At 39.3% G+C, this 18,157-nt stretch overlaps 4 protein-coding genes across 8 annotated transcripts in view; 3 read left to right on the top strand and 1 right to left on the bottom strand.

Annotated features, from left to right (window-relative positions):
- dgki (diacylglycerol kinase, iota) overlaps nt 1–2,827 on the top strand; it is a 52,265-nt gene extending 49,438 nt beyond the window's left edge. For all 5 annotated transcript variants that reach the window (XM_058624811.1, XM_058624813.1, XM_058624810.1 and 2 more), the window contains one exon: nt 269–2,827. In XM_058624811.1, the coding sequence (XP_058480794.1) occupies nt 269–379 (111 nt within the window). In that variant the 3' untranslated portion in view covers nt 380–2,827. The remainder of the gene's footprint in view (nt 1–268) is intronic.
- A 1,826-nt stretch (nt 2,828–4,653) lies between these two features.
- Nucleotides 4,654–9,520, top strand: LOC131456716 (apoptosis facilitator Bcl-2-like protein 14). Its single transcript, XM_058625276.1, has 7 exons — nt 4,654–4,801; nt 6,327–6,727; nt 7,322–7,444; nt 7,525–7,586; nt 8,205–8,366; nt 8,467–8,580; nt 8,770–9,520. Exons 2-7 carry the CDS (start codon nt 6,346–6,348, stop codon nt 8,809–8,811), a joined length of 885 nt encoding a protein of 294 aa, XP_058481259.1. The 5' UTR covers nt 4,654–4,801; nt 6,327–6,345; the 3' UTR covers nt 8,812–9,520.
- A 560-nt stretch (nt 9,521–10,080) lies between these two features.
- Nucleotides 10,081–15,762, top strand: calua (calumenin a). Its single transcript, XM_058624182.1, has 8 exons — nt 10,081–10,230; nt 11,165–11,291; nt 12,157–12,402; nt 13,520–13,710; nt 13,795–13,955; nt 14,034–14,094; nt 15,205–15,404; nt 15,504–15,762. Exons 3-8 carry the CDS (start codon nt 12,173–12,175, stop codon nt 15,606–15,608), a joined length of 948 nt encoding a protein of 315 aa, XP_058480165.1. The 5' UTR covers nt 10,081–10,230; nt 11,165–11,291; nt 12,157–12,172; the 3' UTR covers nt 15,609–15,762.
- A 104-nt stretch (nt 15,763–15,866) lies between these two features.
- On the bottom strand, nt 15,867–17,796 carry opn1sw1 (opsin 1 (cone pigments), short-wave-sensitive 1). The gene is made up of 5 exons (XM_058624181.1): nt 17,457–17,796; nt 17,216–17,384; nt 16,977–17,142; nt 16,072–16,311; nt 15,867–15,974 (listed from the first exon to the last, which is right to left on the bottom strand). Exons 1-5 carry the CDS (start codon nt 17,794–17,796, stop codon nt 15,867–15,869), a joined length of 1,023 nt encoding a protein of 340 aa, XP_058480164.1.
- Between the last annotated feature and the right edge of the window lie 361 nt (nt 17,797–18,157).

Below are 18,157 nucleotides of genomic sequence, written 5' to 3'. Positions count from 1 at the left end.
TTATGACTTCACATTCCCAACTAATAAGGAAAAAAGGAAAATAGTGACTCAGCATTCCCAACTCATTAGGTAAATGATGACTTCACATTCACAACTATCAAGGAAAATTATGACTCAGCATTCCCAACTCATTGGGAAAAGGATGACTTGACATTCCCAACTAATAAGGAAAATAGGAAAATGATGGCGCAGCTTTTCCAACTCAAGGAAAAGAGGGAAAAATTATGAAATTTCCAACTCATAAGGGTGTGTGTGTGTGTTTCTCCAGGGGAAAACACCAGTGGATCAGGCAGGCGGTGACTCAGCGCTCGTCTCTTACCTGAGCTCCAGACGACACACACCTGCTGCTGCACATGACGACCTGGAGACGGCAGTCTGAGGCGCGCACACACGTACACACACTCACACTCACACACACACACACACACGTACACACACTCACTGTGGAAAAGTGTGTGTGTGTGAGAAAAGACGAGGAGGAAAAACAAACTGAAGAACTGCTTTTTCCACAGCAGTGGACATTTTAAAGCTCAACTATTTATTTGTATTTATTTATTCATATTCTATTTATTGATTGTGCTGATTGATTGATTGTGTGATTGATCGATTGAGGGACTATCAGACGGCTCGGGATGACCGTGCACTTTGAGCAGCCGCCATGAGTCGACGTTTCTCGTGTCGTGAGGGATTTTAATCACAGTTTAAAATCAGGATTTCAAAAACAGAAGCAGAGCCGATGGGAATATTAAAGTTTGATGTGTTTGCTCCATTAAACATGTGCCAAAGACGTGACGTCCATTCACAGAATCCACACTTTCATCATCATCATCAGTGTTCGCAGCAGTTCATCTGTGTCTGTCAAACCAAATTACACACTTATATATGTAATCCCAGTGAGATTAAGACGCTCTTCTTTTAAGAGAGACGTGGCCAAAACAGACTGAACTGTTAAAAACTGTGTAAAACTGAGAAAAATACGATATACAGAGGAGGATTTTAACTTTGTAAATGTATTCAATGACCTCCAATTCTTAAATTCTGAGTTTAAACTTTAATTTAATGAGATTAATTCAAGTATTTTCTGCAGCTGGTTCCGTGTCGCAGACACAAAACTTTTAGAACGGGAAAATTGTCGTGATTTTTGTTTTTTTTTATCACTTTTGCGTTTTTACGCATTATTACAAGTGTTTCACAAACAAAAACAACCGTAAACCAACAAACAGGAAACATGCAGTCGCGTTTTTACACTGAAACAAACATTTTAACTAAAAAAAATATGCAAGTTATATGAAAGAAATTGCTCATTTTAGTTCATATTAATGTTTAGTTTGTCGGCCATTTTCTTTTTTCCGGTGTAAGCAACCAAATTTTACTGAAAATATTTTGCAAAGAATCCACATTTCAGTTTGTTTTCTTTGTTAAAAAAAAGGCAAAAAAGTATCAAAAAGAAACAAAATTAAACTCAAAACATGCTTCTTTGTTTGTGTGTGTGTGCGTGTGTGTGCGTGTGCGTGCGCAGCATTTATCGCAGATAAGAGACGAAAAATCTGAGCCATATTCGATGCAATATGAGTTTGTGACGTCAGTTTTTACATTACATTAATGTTTTGAACTTTGTCGACCTTTTAGCGCCGAGGACTCGTGAATGTGCGATTTTTACGTCAGCGCTGCTTCGGTTTGCGATTGTCTCGTTGTTGTTGTTGTTGTTGTTGTTTTGTTTGTTTTTATTTTTGCGTTCATGTTTGTCGGTGGATTTTCAAAACTCTTTGTGAAATTATTCCCATATTTACAGTTTGGGGCCGAGAATTTAACGTTTAACGCCATCGTAGAAGTTTTTAAACGTGTCGTAAAAGTGTTTTTTTTAGCTGCTACGCTGGCGCAGTATTACAGCTGCTGTCAGCGATCTCGTCTTTTAGCTAACTTCCTGTCTGTTGCTGCTGTTAGCATTCCCCTCCCCTCTTCTCATATCATCTGAGGGGGCGGGGCATTTTCTTTTGGCTTCCTGGTTTTATAAAGTGTGGAAAAGTTTCTCTGAGATTAACGGCAGTTTTTTTTAGCTAGCTGTGGTCGTAGAAACGTTTATTTACGCAAACAGAAAACGACGTACGATTACCTCCCTGCGGCTAATGCTAACGCTAAGTACAGTAGTAGAATCAAGTGGGTTTTTTTGTAAGTTTCTCAATTTTTTTTGCCCATTTTCATTCGGATTACGCACTAACAACATCGGACATCAGAAGAAGAATCTCAACCAGGACTCAACGTTATGCAAATTTTCCCTGTTTTGCTACTTTAATTTAGCATATGCGGGATTAGCAGAAAAGTTTTGTCGGGGCTTGCGAAAAAAACATTTCTTTACTTGAAATGAAAAAACGTTACATTAAGTTTGCTGATTTAACTTGTCAACGTTAACTATGACTCTTATATTATCTGGGTTTTTATTTTTTTATTTTAACGTTAATGCAGAACTTCTACGATGGCAAACACCAACATGATAATGAATAAATGAATCCACAGGCATGAAACTGAACCACGGGTGAATGAGGATTATTATTATTATCATTATTATTATTGTTTTGTTTTGTTTTTTATGATGCCGTAACCATGGTGATAAGCTCCACAAACACTTCTGTCTCTTCTTTCTCTTTTGTGTTGAGTCAGAAGGAGACTTTGTACCGAACGTTCATCCGTTCATCGTCGTTTGGTTTTTGCATGAAATGTCCTCACATGTTTGGGATTATTTTATTATTTTTCTGGTTAATGACATTTAAACAAAAGCAAAATGACATCATTGTTGTTTAAACTATTAAATTATTATAGTTTTAAATGATTCCACCTGACTTTGTTCTTAGGTTTCACTTCTTCTTTTTTTGACCTTTCACCCACATCGCTGTAAAAATCACACACGCACACACACACACACACACACAATTGGGTTAAACCTCAACCACAAACATAACCACCGTTTCTAATCTTAGTCCCTTAACTTAACCACCTCCTCAGAAGTGAGATTCTGCCTCATTAGGACCAGGTTTGGGTCTCCATTAGGGAACAAAAACAACAACACACACAACCCTTAAACCTTAATTTAATCTGAAATGTTGACGCTTAGAACAGGTTTTAACCCATAAACAGCCATTTTAAGGCGTGGCAGCCATTTTGTCCTCACTCTCTGTGCTTTAGCCGTTTTTGTTCGGTCCACACACACACACACAGACAGACACACACAGTCACATTCACTCACACACACAGGACTGGGAGATTCCTCACACAGCTGTAAAGTTAAACTTCCCTGAGTCACAGGTGGGGATTTTCTTAACCTGAGAAACAAACACAGGCGGCACTTTATTTCCTTGTCTGTGTGTCAGTCAACAACAACATGTCCAACATTTTCACAACACAATCAAATAAAGTGGCTTTTAACTTCCTCATTTTGTTACCGTTAAGAAAGTAAAAAAGTCTTTATTGTCACACTGTGTCACACCAGTGCAACATTTACTTACTTGTTTACCTAGTAGCTGTTTTGAAATAAAATATAAGTCACACGTTTCTTTCACCACTTCCTGCTGTAAGAACAGGCGACGTGACGGTCGCTCGTTTCGCTTTCAGTTTGTTTCATGAAACATAAAAGACAGACGTTCTGAAGAAGTTTGTGTTCAAAGGTGAAAATTTCCCCTTTGTTCACAATGGGAATTATTAAACAACATCCTGTTCAGAGGACACGGATTTACTCAGTTTAGTATTGCAAAACATCCACATTTAGTTTAAGTAGTCTTTTTCACTATATCAAAATAAAAACATTGAAGTATGATACATATATGTATCATATTGTAGTTTTGACAGTTTTAATTCAAATTTGAGTCTGTATTTTACTCGCGATGATGGTGTAAGCCACTTAATGGAATTTATTAAAAACAAACCACATCCTGTTCAGAGGACACGGATTCACTCAGTTTAGTATTGCAAAACATCCACATTTAGTTTAAATAGTCTTTTTCACTATATCAAAATAAAAGCATGTAAACGATTGAAGTATGATATTGTAGTTTTGACAGTTTTAATTCAAATTTTAGTCTGTATTTTACTCTGCGATGATGGTGTAAGTCACTTAATCATCATCAGATTGTCGTTGATTTCCTCAAAATAAAAAAAATGTTTATTTTAATGTGTTTTAAATGAGTGAAAACCAAAGAAAAATGCTCCATGGTCGAGCGAAACAGTCGTAAAATAGTAAAATAGTTTATTTTAACGCGTTGTCATGACTCTTATTAAAGAAGAACAAAAGCTTGTTTTTGACTTTTTATCCCCTCACAATTTAAATTTTTGTCATAATTTTAAACTTTATTATCAAATAATTTTATTCATTTTTACACATATATATATATATATATATATATATATATACATATGTGTATATATACAGTATATATCATATTATATTATTTTTTACAGTTTTTAATCTGTATTTTAATATATTTATTCAGTGATTATGGTGAAAATATTATATTTATAAATATTATTTCTTTAAAATAGTCATTTTAAACAGTTTTTGTGGTGTTTTTCCGGCTGTTAAATGTGTTTGTTTTCGTCATTTCTCTTCATTTGTCCCTTGTACACATTATGTATAAAGTTTTTATTGAAACAGGGGCGGAGCATAACCTTTAAAGGGTACAGCCTTAAAAGTTTGAGCTCAGAAGGAGGAAAGTTGTTCAACGAAGGAATCAACGAGGCGTCTGAAGTGAGATTCTCCGGCTTTTTGGGCATTTTGTCCACATTTATCTCCTGTTTTGGGTCCAATTCCACCGTAAGTAACGATGTTTTTATCTTTATGTTTGTCGTTTTTATGCCGGAAGGACTTGTTAAATGAAATGTTGTAGACATGTTAATGATTGACCTCAACGAAAACGCCCGTAATAAACTATATTTCTTTTAAACGTAAAGTCATTTATTTAATTTTATTTTACCATTAACTGAAAACTTACTGTGAGGTTTTTAAAAACAACCTTGAAATTCACCTTTTTGTTGTAGTTGTACTTTGTCGTATATGTTCATAATAACACGGCAGTTAAAGTGTCGTAAAACTACTTTGTAATTAAATTAAATCTGATGGGTTAGCCCTAACCCAAACGTGGGTTTAATATAAGTGAAGGTTTTAAGGCTCTCCAGTACATGCCCCGACATAATTTGTTTTATGTGTAATTCCTTAATTTTGCCATCAGAGGGCCTCAATCACTGGCTCCAATATAATATAATAATAAAGGTAAAGAAAGGAACAGCTATTTATACATAAAGTATTGTAACTATCATATAATCACATGTTAGTACTTAATATTTTTAATTTTATTTTAAGTTATGAGTTAAAAAATAAAAGTAACACTTAAAATAATAGCATCCCTTTTATGAATAATTAGGCTGCTTTTTTTGACAATTATTTACCTTTTATAATGAGTTCAAGTGTCAGTTTATGTCAGTTTACTTTTAATTAATACAATTATTGCATTTCAGTGTTTGGCATTATTCAAAGTTTTATCATTTACTGTTATGATGAACATTTGGGGACTTTTTGAGCCACATTTCAGGGTAATTTGAAGAAATTAAACATCATCACCGGCAGTCAGAGTATTTTGTTTTATTATTTTCTTACATTTTTGTGAATCAAAATCAAAAGTTGCAGCCGTAAATTAAACGTAAATACACTTAAGAACTCAGAATAGCTATTAGTTAAAAGTCTTCTCTCGGGACTAACGACTAAAACAACTATTAAAAAACGTTGTTGGATGTATAGCGTATGTTTTATTAGCTAACGTTCATTACCTTTTAAAAAGTTTCCCCTAAACGAGAACTGACCGAAAGTATTGTTTTTGTCCATTTCAGTGTTTTGAAATGATCAAATTTTACATAATTTACTGATATAATGAATATTTGGGGGCTTTTTGGGTCAGGTTTCAGCTTAAATGAAACGTCACCAACAGTCAAAGAGTTTTTTTATTATTATTTCCTTGTCATTTTGTGATCCAATTACACAAAAAAAAAAACACAAACTAAACGTCAATACATTCAAGAAGTCACACCAAGAAATGTGCAGCTTTTAACTGAAGTTTATTATTGTTAATTCTTGTCATTTAGCTTATTTAAAATAAAGTCTTTCCCCAGGAAAATCGGCGTTTTTAATCGCGACTGTTACCTTTTTAACGTGAATATTTTTCAACTTTTACTGACATTTCATGGACCAAGTAATTAGTTGTTTAATCGATAATGTAAATAATCGTTAGTTACAGCACTAGTGAGTTAATAATCCATTAATTATTGTGTTTTCTCCCTCCCTCCAGATATCAACAGTAAACCAACATGGCCAACGGACACGTGGAAATCCACGACCCCTTCACGAACGGCCTCAAAAGCAGCGGCGACGACGGCGGCGACGCGGACGATGCCTCGGGCATGGAGGACACGGTGGAGTTCAGGATCATGATGGCCTACGCCACGAGGAGACGAGTCAAGGAGAACGGCTCCGTGCACCTGAGCGGGACGGTGTCCCCACAGACGCCGCTGAAACAGTACGACTCTGACAGCGTGACGGAGGAGAAGAAGAAGATGAAGAAGAAGAAGAAGAAGAGGGGGATGAAGGGGTTGAAACGCCTCTTCAGCTGCGTCAAACCACGAACAAGCGACGAAGAATCAGAACCACAGTTAGAATGTGGTGGCAATGCATCCAGACGTTTTGCACCAGGTAAGAATCGAACCAGGGCTGCAGTTAACGATGGTTTACATCATCCATTCATCTCACTGTTTTATTTTTGTTCAATTCATTCCAGAGTTTGATGTTTCTCAAACCTCGTCTCGTCTCGTTCGTTTGTTTGTTTATCCAAAAATCAGAAAACGTCACCATTCAAACTCAATGGAAAGTGACTGATTTTAAGTCTCTACTTAAATGAAGTGAGATGAATTACAAAAAAAATGAGCGAGTGTTTCAGCTTCTTAAATGTGAGAATATTCTGGTTTCTTATTATAAAATAGTCGTTAGTTGCAGCATTTTGTCTTGTTATTGCGTTGAAAATGACGCCATAATTCGCAAATGTAAGCAAGTAAAGAAGTAAATGACCGCGCTCACAGGGGGGCTCGTGTTACCACTAATCCCGGCGCTGCAAATTAATCCAGTGCGGCGATTAGACACAATCCCGGCGGTTGGGGGGCAGTATAGAGGCAGGAAAAACTGCAAAGAAGAGTCTGTACGGGTTCGAGGAGAGTAGAAGCGGTAGAAGATGTCGTCGCGGTAGAACTTTTTCCCTTTTCAGCAACTTTAACTTTTTATTTCTTTCAAAAGATGTCAGAGACATGGAAGAGATGGAAGAGATGGACAAGCTGGAAGAAGCGGCGGTCCGGCTGATTGAGATCGCGGATGAAATCCCGTTTGTGCCTTCAGATTTACAGACGGACAATCCAGAAGGTGAGGAAAAACGTTTTTTTACTGTGCAGAGTGTGTGGTCGTTGTGTTGTGCCGCTGACTCGTTGTGTTGTGTTGTGTAGACAATGTGGAGAGACTGATCGGTCTGCTGCTGAGGGAGGCTGGAGACCGACTGGACGAACGGGTGAGGAAACACCGTCACATGTCAGGCACATGCTCGTGACTCTAAATGCATTTATTCCCTAGATTATTTTGTTTTGTTTGATAGTAAAATGTGACGTCAACAGACGCCGGTCACTGATTGGTCAGAGTGTCGTCACTGAAGAATCATGAGCGCGACGTCCGACACAAGAAAGCCAACAATGTCCAACTGTAGACTTAAGAAATATGACTTAAAGTTTCAAAATACTCATAATTAAAAAAAATTACTTAAAGTTTCAAAATCTACTTAGTTTCAAAATCTACTTATAATTCCAAATCCCACTGACTGGTCAGAGAGTGTCGTCACTGAAGAGTCATGAGTGCAACGTCTGACACAAAAGTGAACAATGTCCAACTGTAGATCAGTTAAAAAGACTTCAACATTTAGCAAAGGTAATGGCTAAAATGTTAATATTTAACAGGAGTCTGATGTTTTCAGCGTGAGCCCGATCACGACCGCGTTCAGTGGTATTTCAGTTCAGTGACCGACTACTGAACGATTCTGTGAACAAATCTTTTCTAAGCTCCACCCTCTTTGTTCCACCCACAAAAAAAACCCCTGTGAGTGTTAACTAATCAGGAAATGTATTGTCTCCACCAGGAGCTCAGAGACGTGTCTTTGGCCAGAGAGCTTTTTTGGAACTACTCTTTCTTTAAGACGCTAATCACGGAGCTGCTCATGAGGATGGGCCTCAGCTCCTCTGACCCCGAATCTCCGGGCCCACGAGCGTCGCCCACAACCCAGATAGCAGTGACCTGTGAGGTGAGAGCACGGGCGATGGTGACCCGGTAAACTGACGTTTTTTTTAAACATGTTTGTTTGTTTGTTTGTTTGTTAACGTGTTTTGTTTGTTTCCCCACAGGCCACGAATCGTTTGACAGCGTTGCAAACGCTGCCCATGAACCGGCTGTTGGGCTACGGAGCCAGGTTTCTAAATGAGAATTATTCATCCTGGGTTCAAGAGCAGGGCGGATACGTAAGTAAAAAAACACTCTCCTGCGGTCACATTTTCCTCAGTGGCACAGACTGACCACAGGGGGGAGCTGTTGAGCAGCAGCTCCTGTGTCCATGTGATGTACATTTTATGAAAGGAATGTTTTTTTTTCTAACTTTAATAAAAAATAACCAGCATTTTAAAACGACCCACGTCTGTCGATCTGTGCAGGAAGACGCTTTTGAGAGCGACGACGAGGACGAAGTCCACTGAGCCGAGACGTTTCCGTCTCCCTGTTGGACATCTCGCTCAGACTGGACCTGCATCCGGGAGCCGCCCACTGTGAAACCACACACGTGTCAAGTCGCCTGTCGTTGCCATGACGTCATAATTAAATAACCTCTGGCCAAAGTGTTTACGGCGTAGCCTCCGAAGCCTCCTCGCGGAATGTGAAGAACCAAATGTGACTTTTGGATGTTAACACACAAGTGACGACTCATCTGCTGCAGGATGTGTCAGAGAAACACTCACAGGAACCTTTGAGCCAGAGCAGAGAACGTTTGTCTTTGTGCTTTATCTTCCTGCTTTTTCTGACAAAGAAATAAAAAAAACTTTATTTGTGGGGTTTCAGGCTGTAGACTTCTAAATTGAAATGTGGTTTAAGAAACATTTTAAATTAAGTATTAATGAGCACTTGCACTTTTTCCTAAAAAAAATAAATGGAAACTATTTTGCTTTTTGATACATGGATTTGCTGAGGCGTGTTGCTTCTCTGTAATTGTTGCTGGTGGACGGGTTTTTTTTCTGCTAAAGTCGTATGTACTGTATGAAATGTGTGACTGAGTACTTGTTGCTCTCGTTCGTTGTGATTACTTTGTTTCTTTTGTTTGCTGGAAACAGTCTTAAATCTACTTTACAATATGATTGTATTAACGAAAAACATTGCCATTAAATTTAAAGCAAACAATAAAATGTTTTACTTGTGTAATATTGGTGTATAAAATGTTCTTTTTCAGATCTAATGTTGCTGGAGAAATGTGTCCATGTGGAAACGGCACCACCTTGTGGCTAAAGGAGGTACAGCAAATAGCTGCGGTTGTGAATCCAAAATGAAAATGAGTTCAATCAAAGTATTCCTTTATAAGCACGTGCTTGATGAACATATAATCCACGCCGAATTGAGTATATTATTCAAATAAGTTGCTGTTACTGGTTTGGATCGTGTGCGATGCAAAAAAAGATACTTAAATCATATAAACGTAAACATTTGTGTTATGTAACCGTACTTTCGTATATGTTCAGTATACTTAAGAAAAATATTGCCTTGTTGCATGTGTGATACATGCGGAAGTGGAACAGTTAATTCAATTAAAATCACAGATTCCTGTGGAGACAGGAGCGCGTAAACGTTTCAGTTTTGTAAAGAGAGTTTGGAACGTGGTCCTGTTTTGACCTAGTTCTGCTCATTTGAATGAGAAAAATCGACAAGTGACGATACTAAAGATCTTAATGCAGATCATCTACACGCCGAAAGGAAGCTATCAATCGAATGAGTCCAGTCAAACATCCACGTAAAGACGGGGGAGGTTTTAAACCGCTGTTTTTAAACAAATATTCTTAAATCTGCGTTTAAGTAAATGATGTTTGGACCGTCTTCCCGTCTGAGCATGCTGGTTGGACAGGAAACAACAGGTGAGTTGACCGTTTTCCTTTTTATATCAGATACGTGCTTATTGTTGCTGATAAATTTACACGCCGAATTGACGACACTGATGCTATACATTTGCTCAGTCATTACTGTGAACATTGGATAGAGTAAACCGTCTGCTTTTAGCGGGCGAAAATTAAAATTGCACTTTTGTAAACTGTGTCTGGAACATGACTGACTCTGTGTGTGTGTGTGTGTGTGTGGCGGGCATTTAAGTAGGTGTCTGTTCGTGTAAACAATGTTGGAACAGAAAAAAACACAAATGACAAAGACAAAATCTACTTAGCTGGCGGTTAGGTTACCTAACATGCACTATTGTTTATGATTTATTTACTCTCAACTTATTTTTAAATACATTTAAAGACAAACTAGCTGTAGTGGGACAAAGGCAGCTAGCGGACTAGCCGCAAAGCTATCTAAGCTAGCTAGCTAAAATGAAAATCTGTACTAGTGTAATTGACTTGAATTCAGTGTATTTATCGAATCACCTATTTGTTGGACTTATTTACTTATTAAGGCTGAAGATTACTTAAGAAAATGTGACTTGTTTCAAGGTATTTTTTTATTGTTTCAAGAAAACTTCAAGAAAGTGCCATTTTCTTGCATCACTGGCAGATAATTTAGCTTGAAACAGGTCATTTTAAGGTTTTTTTTAAGAGGCATTTTTTGCAGGGTACAGGATCTAATCCTGTGTCAAACATCTTTACTCTCATTTTATATTGGTTTAATCTATCATTTCTGCTCACAAACTAAATAGAATTAGAAATATTGAAGGAAAGTAAAATGTTGTGATTTCACACGTCACCTATTTTTTGTCTTTCTTTTAAACATGTAATTAGTCAGTTGTTGTTTTTATTTGACTACGTGGCAGAAACAATCCACATGTTCTCTTATGATTGAACGTTTGTTTATCACTAGTGCCATTGGTCCAGCAATGTAACTTTCAACCAATGAAAATGGACGGGAAAGAGGCGGGGCCACACTGAAAATGCTGAAAAAGCATGAGAGGTGAAGTGACTGGGTGAGCAGGTGAACGGGTGAACAGGTGAGTTGTGCTGTGTTTGCTCACAAACGAAGTTCAGGTCATCAGCATAGTTTGGAGTGAACTGGTGTGTTTGTGTGTGTTTGTTTTGTCACCTCTACAGGACCTGGTGTCAACACCATCCCTGTCAGGACCAGTAGTCCTCATGGAGACCAAAACCTGGTCCTAATGAGGCAGAACCTCATTTATGAGGCTCTGGTTATAGTTTTTGGGCTAAGATTTGAATTGTGGTTAGGTTAAGGTGAACTGGTTATGGTTAAGGTCTGGGTTAAGGGTTTGTTGAGGCTGTCCAAATGAATGGACGACAATGCAGAGTCCTAAGATGGAATAACAAGACAAACCTGCGTGTGTGTGTTTGTGTGTGCGCACGTGTAGTGAGGACATATTTTGATTCAAATCTGTCTTTGTGAGCGCATTTTGTCTGGTTCTTACAACTTTAGTGTTTAATTGTGATAGTTAAGATAAGGAGTTTGGGAATGCCTTATGTCTATGAGTGTCCTCAATATGAACGCATGTGTTTCTTACAACTTTAATGGGTTTTTTAAGGGTTAAGTCCTGGTTATGGGGTTAGATTTACGTTAAGGTTAAAGGTTTAAGAGTCGACATGGGTAAGATAAGGGGTTAGGGAACGCACCGTGTCTATGAGAATGTGTTTTTCTTTTATGTTTATTTTTGTCTCTTGTGTCCGATTTATAATCAACCCTATTCACATTAGACCCCATGGTTCTCAAACTGTGGTGGCGTAACACCGGTGGTACGCCAGCTCCCTCTGGAGGTACTTATAACGAAAAAAGTACCACTTGTTTAAAGTGGTACTGTTTGTGGTTGTTTAAAATGAAATAAAAACATGTTTCTGTCTTTACATCAGGCGGAAGTAGAAGACGATGACGATGAAGACGATGCTCGTCCTGCTGATGTGTCTCCTCCTCTGCGTCGTCCGTGGCGACGGCAAACCGACAGAGAAGAAGAGTCACGTCATTCATGGCGTGCCGCTCAGCGAGCGTGAGCACAACGACGATGAGAACTACGACTACGACCACGAGGCTTTTCTCGGCGACGAGGAGGCGGAGACATTCGACAAGCTCCCGCCACACGAGAGTAAACGCAGGCTCGGGTGAGATAATCTGCCGCTAATCCGACGTAAATCTGTCGATTAATTGATAAAGTGGGTTTTATTTTGGCAGAAAAACCTTCAAATAATAATCTTTTCAAAATGTCTTTATTTTTTGTCCACAAACCAAAATCATCGATCATCAAAATAGTCAGAGATGAATTGAGTTATCGGTTAATACTCGTTTTTAATCAGTTTATTAAAATAAATAAGGATGTTAGATTTTGGGGGATTTGTGAGTCAAGTTTAAGGTAACACACAAACACGCACACTTGTGTACGTGTCACTTGGTGAGACATGAATTACCTGTCCAGGTGTGTCTTCCCCTAAATGTTCTCTTTCTTTTTCATTTCCTGTCCTCACAGGAAACAAACGCGACTCGTTCGACACGCTTAACTCGTTTGGAGATTGAAAAAAAACAAACCCCAGAACAACCTGAACTTAACTTGGCAGATGCTTTAACTATTTGAAGGTAATTTAAAGATAAATTAACTCCGCCCCCTCCCTGCCTGACTTTGAAAAATGCCAAGAAGTGGAATGAGAGACTCCCTGGTCAGCAGAAATTTAACTTAAAAAGATCGTAACGTTTGTTAGCGACTATTATGACACACGTTATGACATTTAGAAAACTTTTATTTTGTTTGTAAAGAGTTATTCTTTTTTAAATAATCTCATTTTCTAACCAGATCACTTCTTTAGCAGATTTATTATTGAATCGGATCACTTCCGTTGGCAGGTTGTTGGTATTTTAAATAATCTGATTATTTAATCCAGTCTTTGGTTTAAATAATTTATTTGGTCACTTCATCTGATCATTTCCACACGTTTATGTTTTTTAATTTAAATAATCTGATTATGTAATCTGCTTCACGTTTTTTTTAAGAGAATCTGATTATCTAATCAGATCACTACCTGCTGCAGCTTCCTTGTTTGTGTTTTTGTGACAATGAAATTTTAAAAAGGGGAGGAGTCTGGGACAGCGAAGCTTGAGCAGATTGGACACGTCAGAATTTGACTGCAGTAGCTGGTGTTTGACCAGCGGGGGCAGTAGATACACCCACATGTTTGTTTTATAAACAGAACAATAACAGATAATCTGATCGTTTCTGTTTCTCCGCAGCATCATCCTGGAGAAGATTGACGTCAACAGTGATGACGTCATCTCGGAGGAGGAGCTAAAGCTTTGGCTCAAAAGCAATCAGAAGAAGCTAATTTCTGGTAAAGTGGACGAACGATGGAGCGAGTTTGACTCCAACAAGGACGGCCTGATCAGCTGGAGCGAGTATAAGAAAGCCACGTACGGATACCTGGGTAAACAGCCGCTACAGCGCCATCAGACATCATCAATCAATCATCATTGATCCTCTGATCACGTCTCTGATTGGCTGTTCACAGTGAGCCCTCAGGAGGAAGAAGATCACAAGCACATGATCTTTCGTGACGAGCGGCGTTTCCGAACGGCGGACAGAAACGGAGACTCGGTCGCAGACAAGGAGGAGTTCACCGCGTTCCTCTACGCCGAGGACTATGAACACATGAGGGACGTTGTGGTGCAGGTGAGGGTGATGTCATCGTGCTGCTGTGATGTCACCGTGATGTCATATGAACTTTATTAATCCCCATCTCCCCGACAGGAAATGATGGAAGACGTCGACCGAAACAAAGACGGTTTCATCGACATGGACGAATACCTGGGTAACAAACATTTACTAACTAACAAACAAACAGTTACTAACTAACAAACAGTTACTAACTAACAAACAAACATTTACTAACAAACATTTACTAACTAACAAACAAACATTTACTTACTAACTAACAAACAGTTACTAACTAACAAACAAACAGTTACTAACTAACAAACAAACATTTACTAACTAACAAACAAACATTTACTAACTAACAAACAAACAGTTACTAACTAACAAACAGTTACTAACAAACAAACAAACATTTACTAACTAACAAACAAACATTTACTAACTAATAAACAAACATTTACTAACTAACAAACAAACAGTTACTAACTAACAAACAACAGTTATTAACTAACAAACAGTTACTTACAAACAAACATTTACTAACTAACTAACAAACAGTTACTTACAAACAAACATTTACTAACTAACAAACAAACAGTTACTAACTAACAAACAACAGTTATTAACTAACAAACAGTTACTTACAAACAAACAGTTACTAACTAACTAACAAACAGTTACTTACAAACAAACATTTACTAACTAACTAACAAACAAACAGTTACTAACTAACAAACAAACATTTAATAACTAACTAACAAACAAAGTTCAAACAACTTTAAACAGGAGGATTAATCTGAAACTGAGCTCATTCACTTTGATTTATCTAATCTGATCAGATTTCGCAGGTTGTTGCTGTTTAAATAATCTGATTATTCTAATTCGACCAGTTCCTGCTGCATGTTTTGGTTTAAAATAATCAGACTATCTAATCTGAGCGCTTCCTGCTGCACATTTTGTCTGTGTTAAAATAATCTGATTCTCTAATCCGGTCACTTCCTGTTGTGGGTTTTGTCTGTGTTTTAATAATCTGACTCTCTAATCTGAGCTCTTCCTGCTGCATGTTTGTTTCTGTTTATGTTATCTGATTATCTAATCCAATTGCTTTCTGCTGCCCAGTTGTTTTTGTTTTACATAATCAGATTGTATAATCCAATCACTCCCTGCTGCATGTTTGTGTTTATATAATCTGATTATCTAATCCGATTGTTTTCTGTTGCACATTTGCTTCTGTTTATTTAATCTGATTATCTTCCTGCGTCAGGTGACATCAACTCTGAAATGGGCAGTGAGGAAGAACCTGATTGGCTGGTGGCCGACCGTAAACTGTTTGTCGAGGTCAGAGACCAAAACAAAGACGGGAAAATGGATTTAGCGGAAACCAAAGAGTGGATTTTTTCGTCGGATTACGACTACGCTGAAGTCGAAGCCAAACACCTGGTGAATGAGACGGACACGAACCAGGTCAGGTGGTTTCACGTTTGTCAGTTTATCGTAGATGTTTGTTTGTTTCATGCTAATGTGCACTGTTTGTTTGTTTGTTTGTTTGTTTTTGATTTTCAGGACGGGAAACTGACCAGGAAGGAAGTTCTGGATAATTATCAGGTGTTTGTGGGAAGTCACGTGACAGACTTTGGTAGAACTTTACTTAAACACGACGAGTTTTAGAGAAGATGTTTATAATATTTGAGGGGTTCAAACCTCGTTGTTTGTTTCTATTTCTTTTTTTATTATTATTTACATGTTGCCATTTTGCTGTCACTCCCGTTGTCACGGTGAATGTTTGCCAATTTTATTTTGAATAAAAGACAATTTCATCACACACAGTTTTGAGTGCATTCACCCTTTAATCCACGTGTACAAAACAAAAAACCAAGCGACAAAAAGAAAAGCTTAAGCTGTCGCTATAAACGTACAGATGAAGTGTTAGGATGGCGTAACCGTGGAAACCGTAGAAGCTTCTGTCTTTGAAGAGACCTCCGATGAGTCGTCCATTTTCTTTCCGAACACGGTTTCCATGATGCAGACTTTAAACTGGTAAGGTGAAGAAAAACAAATGGCGTGAACACACACGAAAACTGTCTCACCCTGTCCCTCGCGTGTCCCTCGGTGTCCCTCACGTGTCTCTCACCTGTTTGTTCATGAAGACGTAGATGAGCGGGTTGTAGACGCACGAGCTCTTGGAGAAGAACGCCGGCACGGTGACGAGCCGATAGTCTTTGTCTCGGTCGGTGGAGTGAGCGAAGTAGAGAGCGGCGAGGGCGTAGGGGCCGTAGCAGGTGATGAAGGACGTCACCATGACGACGATCATCCTGGACACTTCTTTCTCCGCCTTCTGGGTGGAGGCGGACTCCGTCTGCTGAGCCGCGACCTGAAGACACGAAACAACAGCGTCATGAACCGTAGACCTGGACGACCTGAGGATGTGACTGTTTGTCCTGTTGTGTCCTGTCCTTCTTTGCAGTTTCACTTACTTCCTGTCTCTGTGAAAGTCAGCCCCGCCCTAATCTCAGAACTCCATCAAGGCTTAAACACGTCCCTTGTCACCTGCACTTTACAATCCACCCGCCGATCCACTAACCCTCCAGAAGAACTATCTGGATCTGTGTACAACTTCACCATCTTACGTAAACGTGACCAAAAATCAAAACTTCTAATCTGATCTGGATCAGATCCAGGTGAAACGTACCAAAAAGACATTTGTAACATGAGAGAGAAAAATAAACAGATTGCACCCAAACTGAAAAAAAGCAACTGAACAGTTCTGTGATTGAAAAGAGTAGAAAAGTCGTGTGGACTTTGAATTCAACCCAAACCCGTTCTCTAAGTTCCTGCGTGTGTGGAAAAGTATGGACCAACCTTTCAGATATTTCCTCTAATCAGCTAAAACATCTTCAATTCCTGTTCTTTTGTGCTTGAAGATGTATTTTATTAGTCGGTATCAGAAGAACCCCGAAGCATTTTGAAGCCCTTAGCTGAAGGTACGCTGGATATCTGGCTGTAAATCGGTCAGTGTTCACTGAGGTTTGGACTCACGGCTCTCAGGGCGTTCAGCAGGTTGGAGTAGGAGAAGATGATGATGGACAGGGGCGCGATGAAGCACGTCACCATCAGGAAGTTGGTGTAGCTGCTGCAGTGAAACTCCTCGTTGTGCGTGTACCAGTCCGGACCACAGGAGCAGCCCAGACCCTCTGGGATGTACCTGGAAACAAAACCCTTAAGAGTTCCGCAGGCTCATAAACACATCACAGCGTGACGACTTCAGGCGCGTTTACCTGCTCCAACCAAAGAAAGGTGGGACGGCACAGCCGATGCCCATGAACCAGGTGAAGGCAACGGCGGCGGCTGCGTGTTTGCTGTCAAACCTAAAGGCGCCAAATGGTTTACAGATGACCAGGTATCTCTCAAAAGACAAGACGGCCAAAGACCAGGCCGTCACCAGACCTGAAGAGCATGAGGAAGAGGAGAAAGGTGAGGACAGGTGTCAGACAGGTGTCAAACGACGTCAAACTTTACCTGCTACCGAGCCCATGGCGGACTCCAGCGCACACATGGTGTGACCCAGGAAGAAGTAGCCCTTGATGGTGGAGACAAAGACCTGGCTGACGGAGAAGACCGCGAAGATGAAGCCCGCGAGGGAGATGTTGACGAGGATGTAGTTCAGAGGGACTCGCAGCTTTTTGTACTTGGCCGTCACGAGGAGAACAACAAAGTTCAGAGGAGTTCCGGCAAACAGGACGAAGCCCATGAAGATGCTCTGCATGTAGAAGGCCCACCGAGGGGCCAGGTAGTACTGGGGCCCCTCAAAGGGGCTCACCTGAGAAATGTTCTCGTAGAGGTGGAAGTGTTTCCCCATCGTGACCCTGAAGCTTTCTAACATCAAATACTTCAGCCTCTTTATATACACGCCCATAAACTCCTTAGATTAACGATTTACTGTGAGGTTTAGGATTACCATTGTCACATTTCCTTCTGTCTTAAGAAGCTAATCTGATTACACATAGAGATCAGCCAGGGTTCATAAATGTAACAATGTTTCTTCCCCTCACTGGGATGGTGACAACATGAAGTCATTTTATTGTTCTTCATGACAGGTAAATGGTAAACGGGCTCTATTTTTAGAGCTCTTTTCTAGTCTTGATGATCACTCAAAGCCGCTTTACACTACAGTTTTGCCATTCACCCGTTCACTCACACTTTCATACCTGCCGGCAGAG

This window comes from Solea solea, chromosome 3 (genome assembly GCF_958295425.1).
Source record: "Solea solea chromosome 3, fSolSol10.1, whole genome shotgun sequence".
NCBI lineage: Eukaryota > Metazoa > Chordata > Actinopteri > Pleuronectiformes > Soleidae > Solea > Solea solea.
The sequence above is the reverse complement of the archived record's forward strand: the minus strand, read 5'-3'. Positions and strand labels throughout refer to the sequence as shown.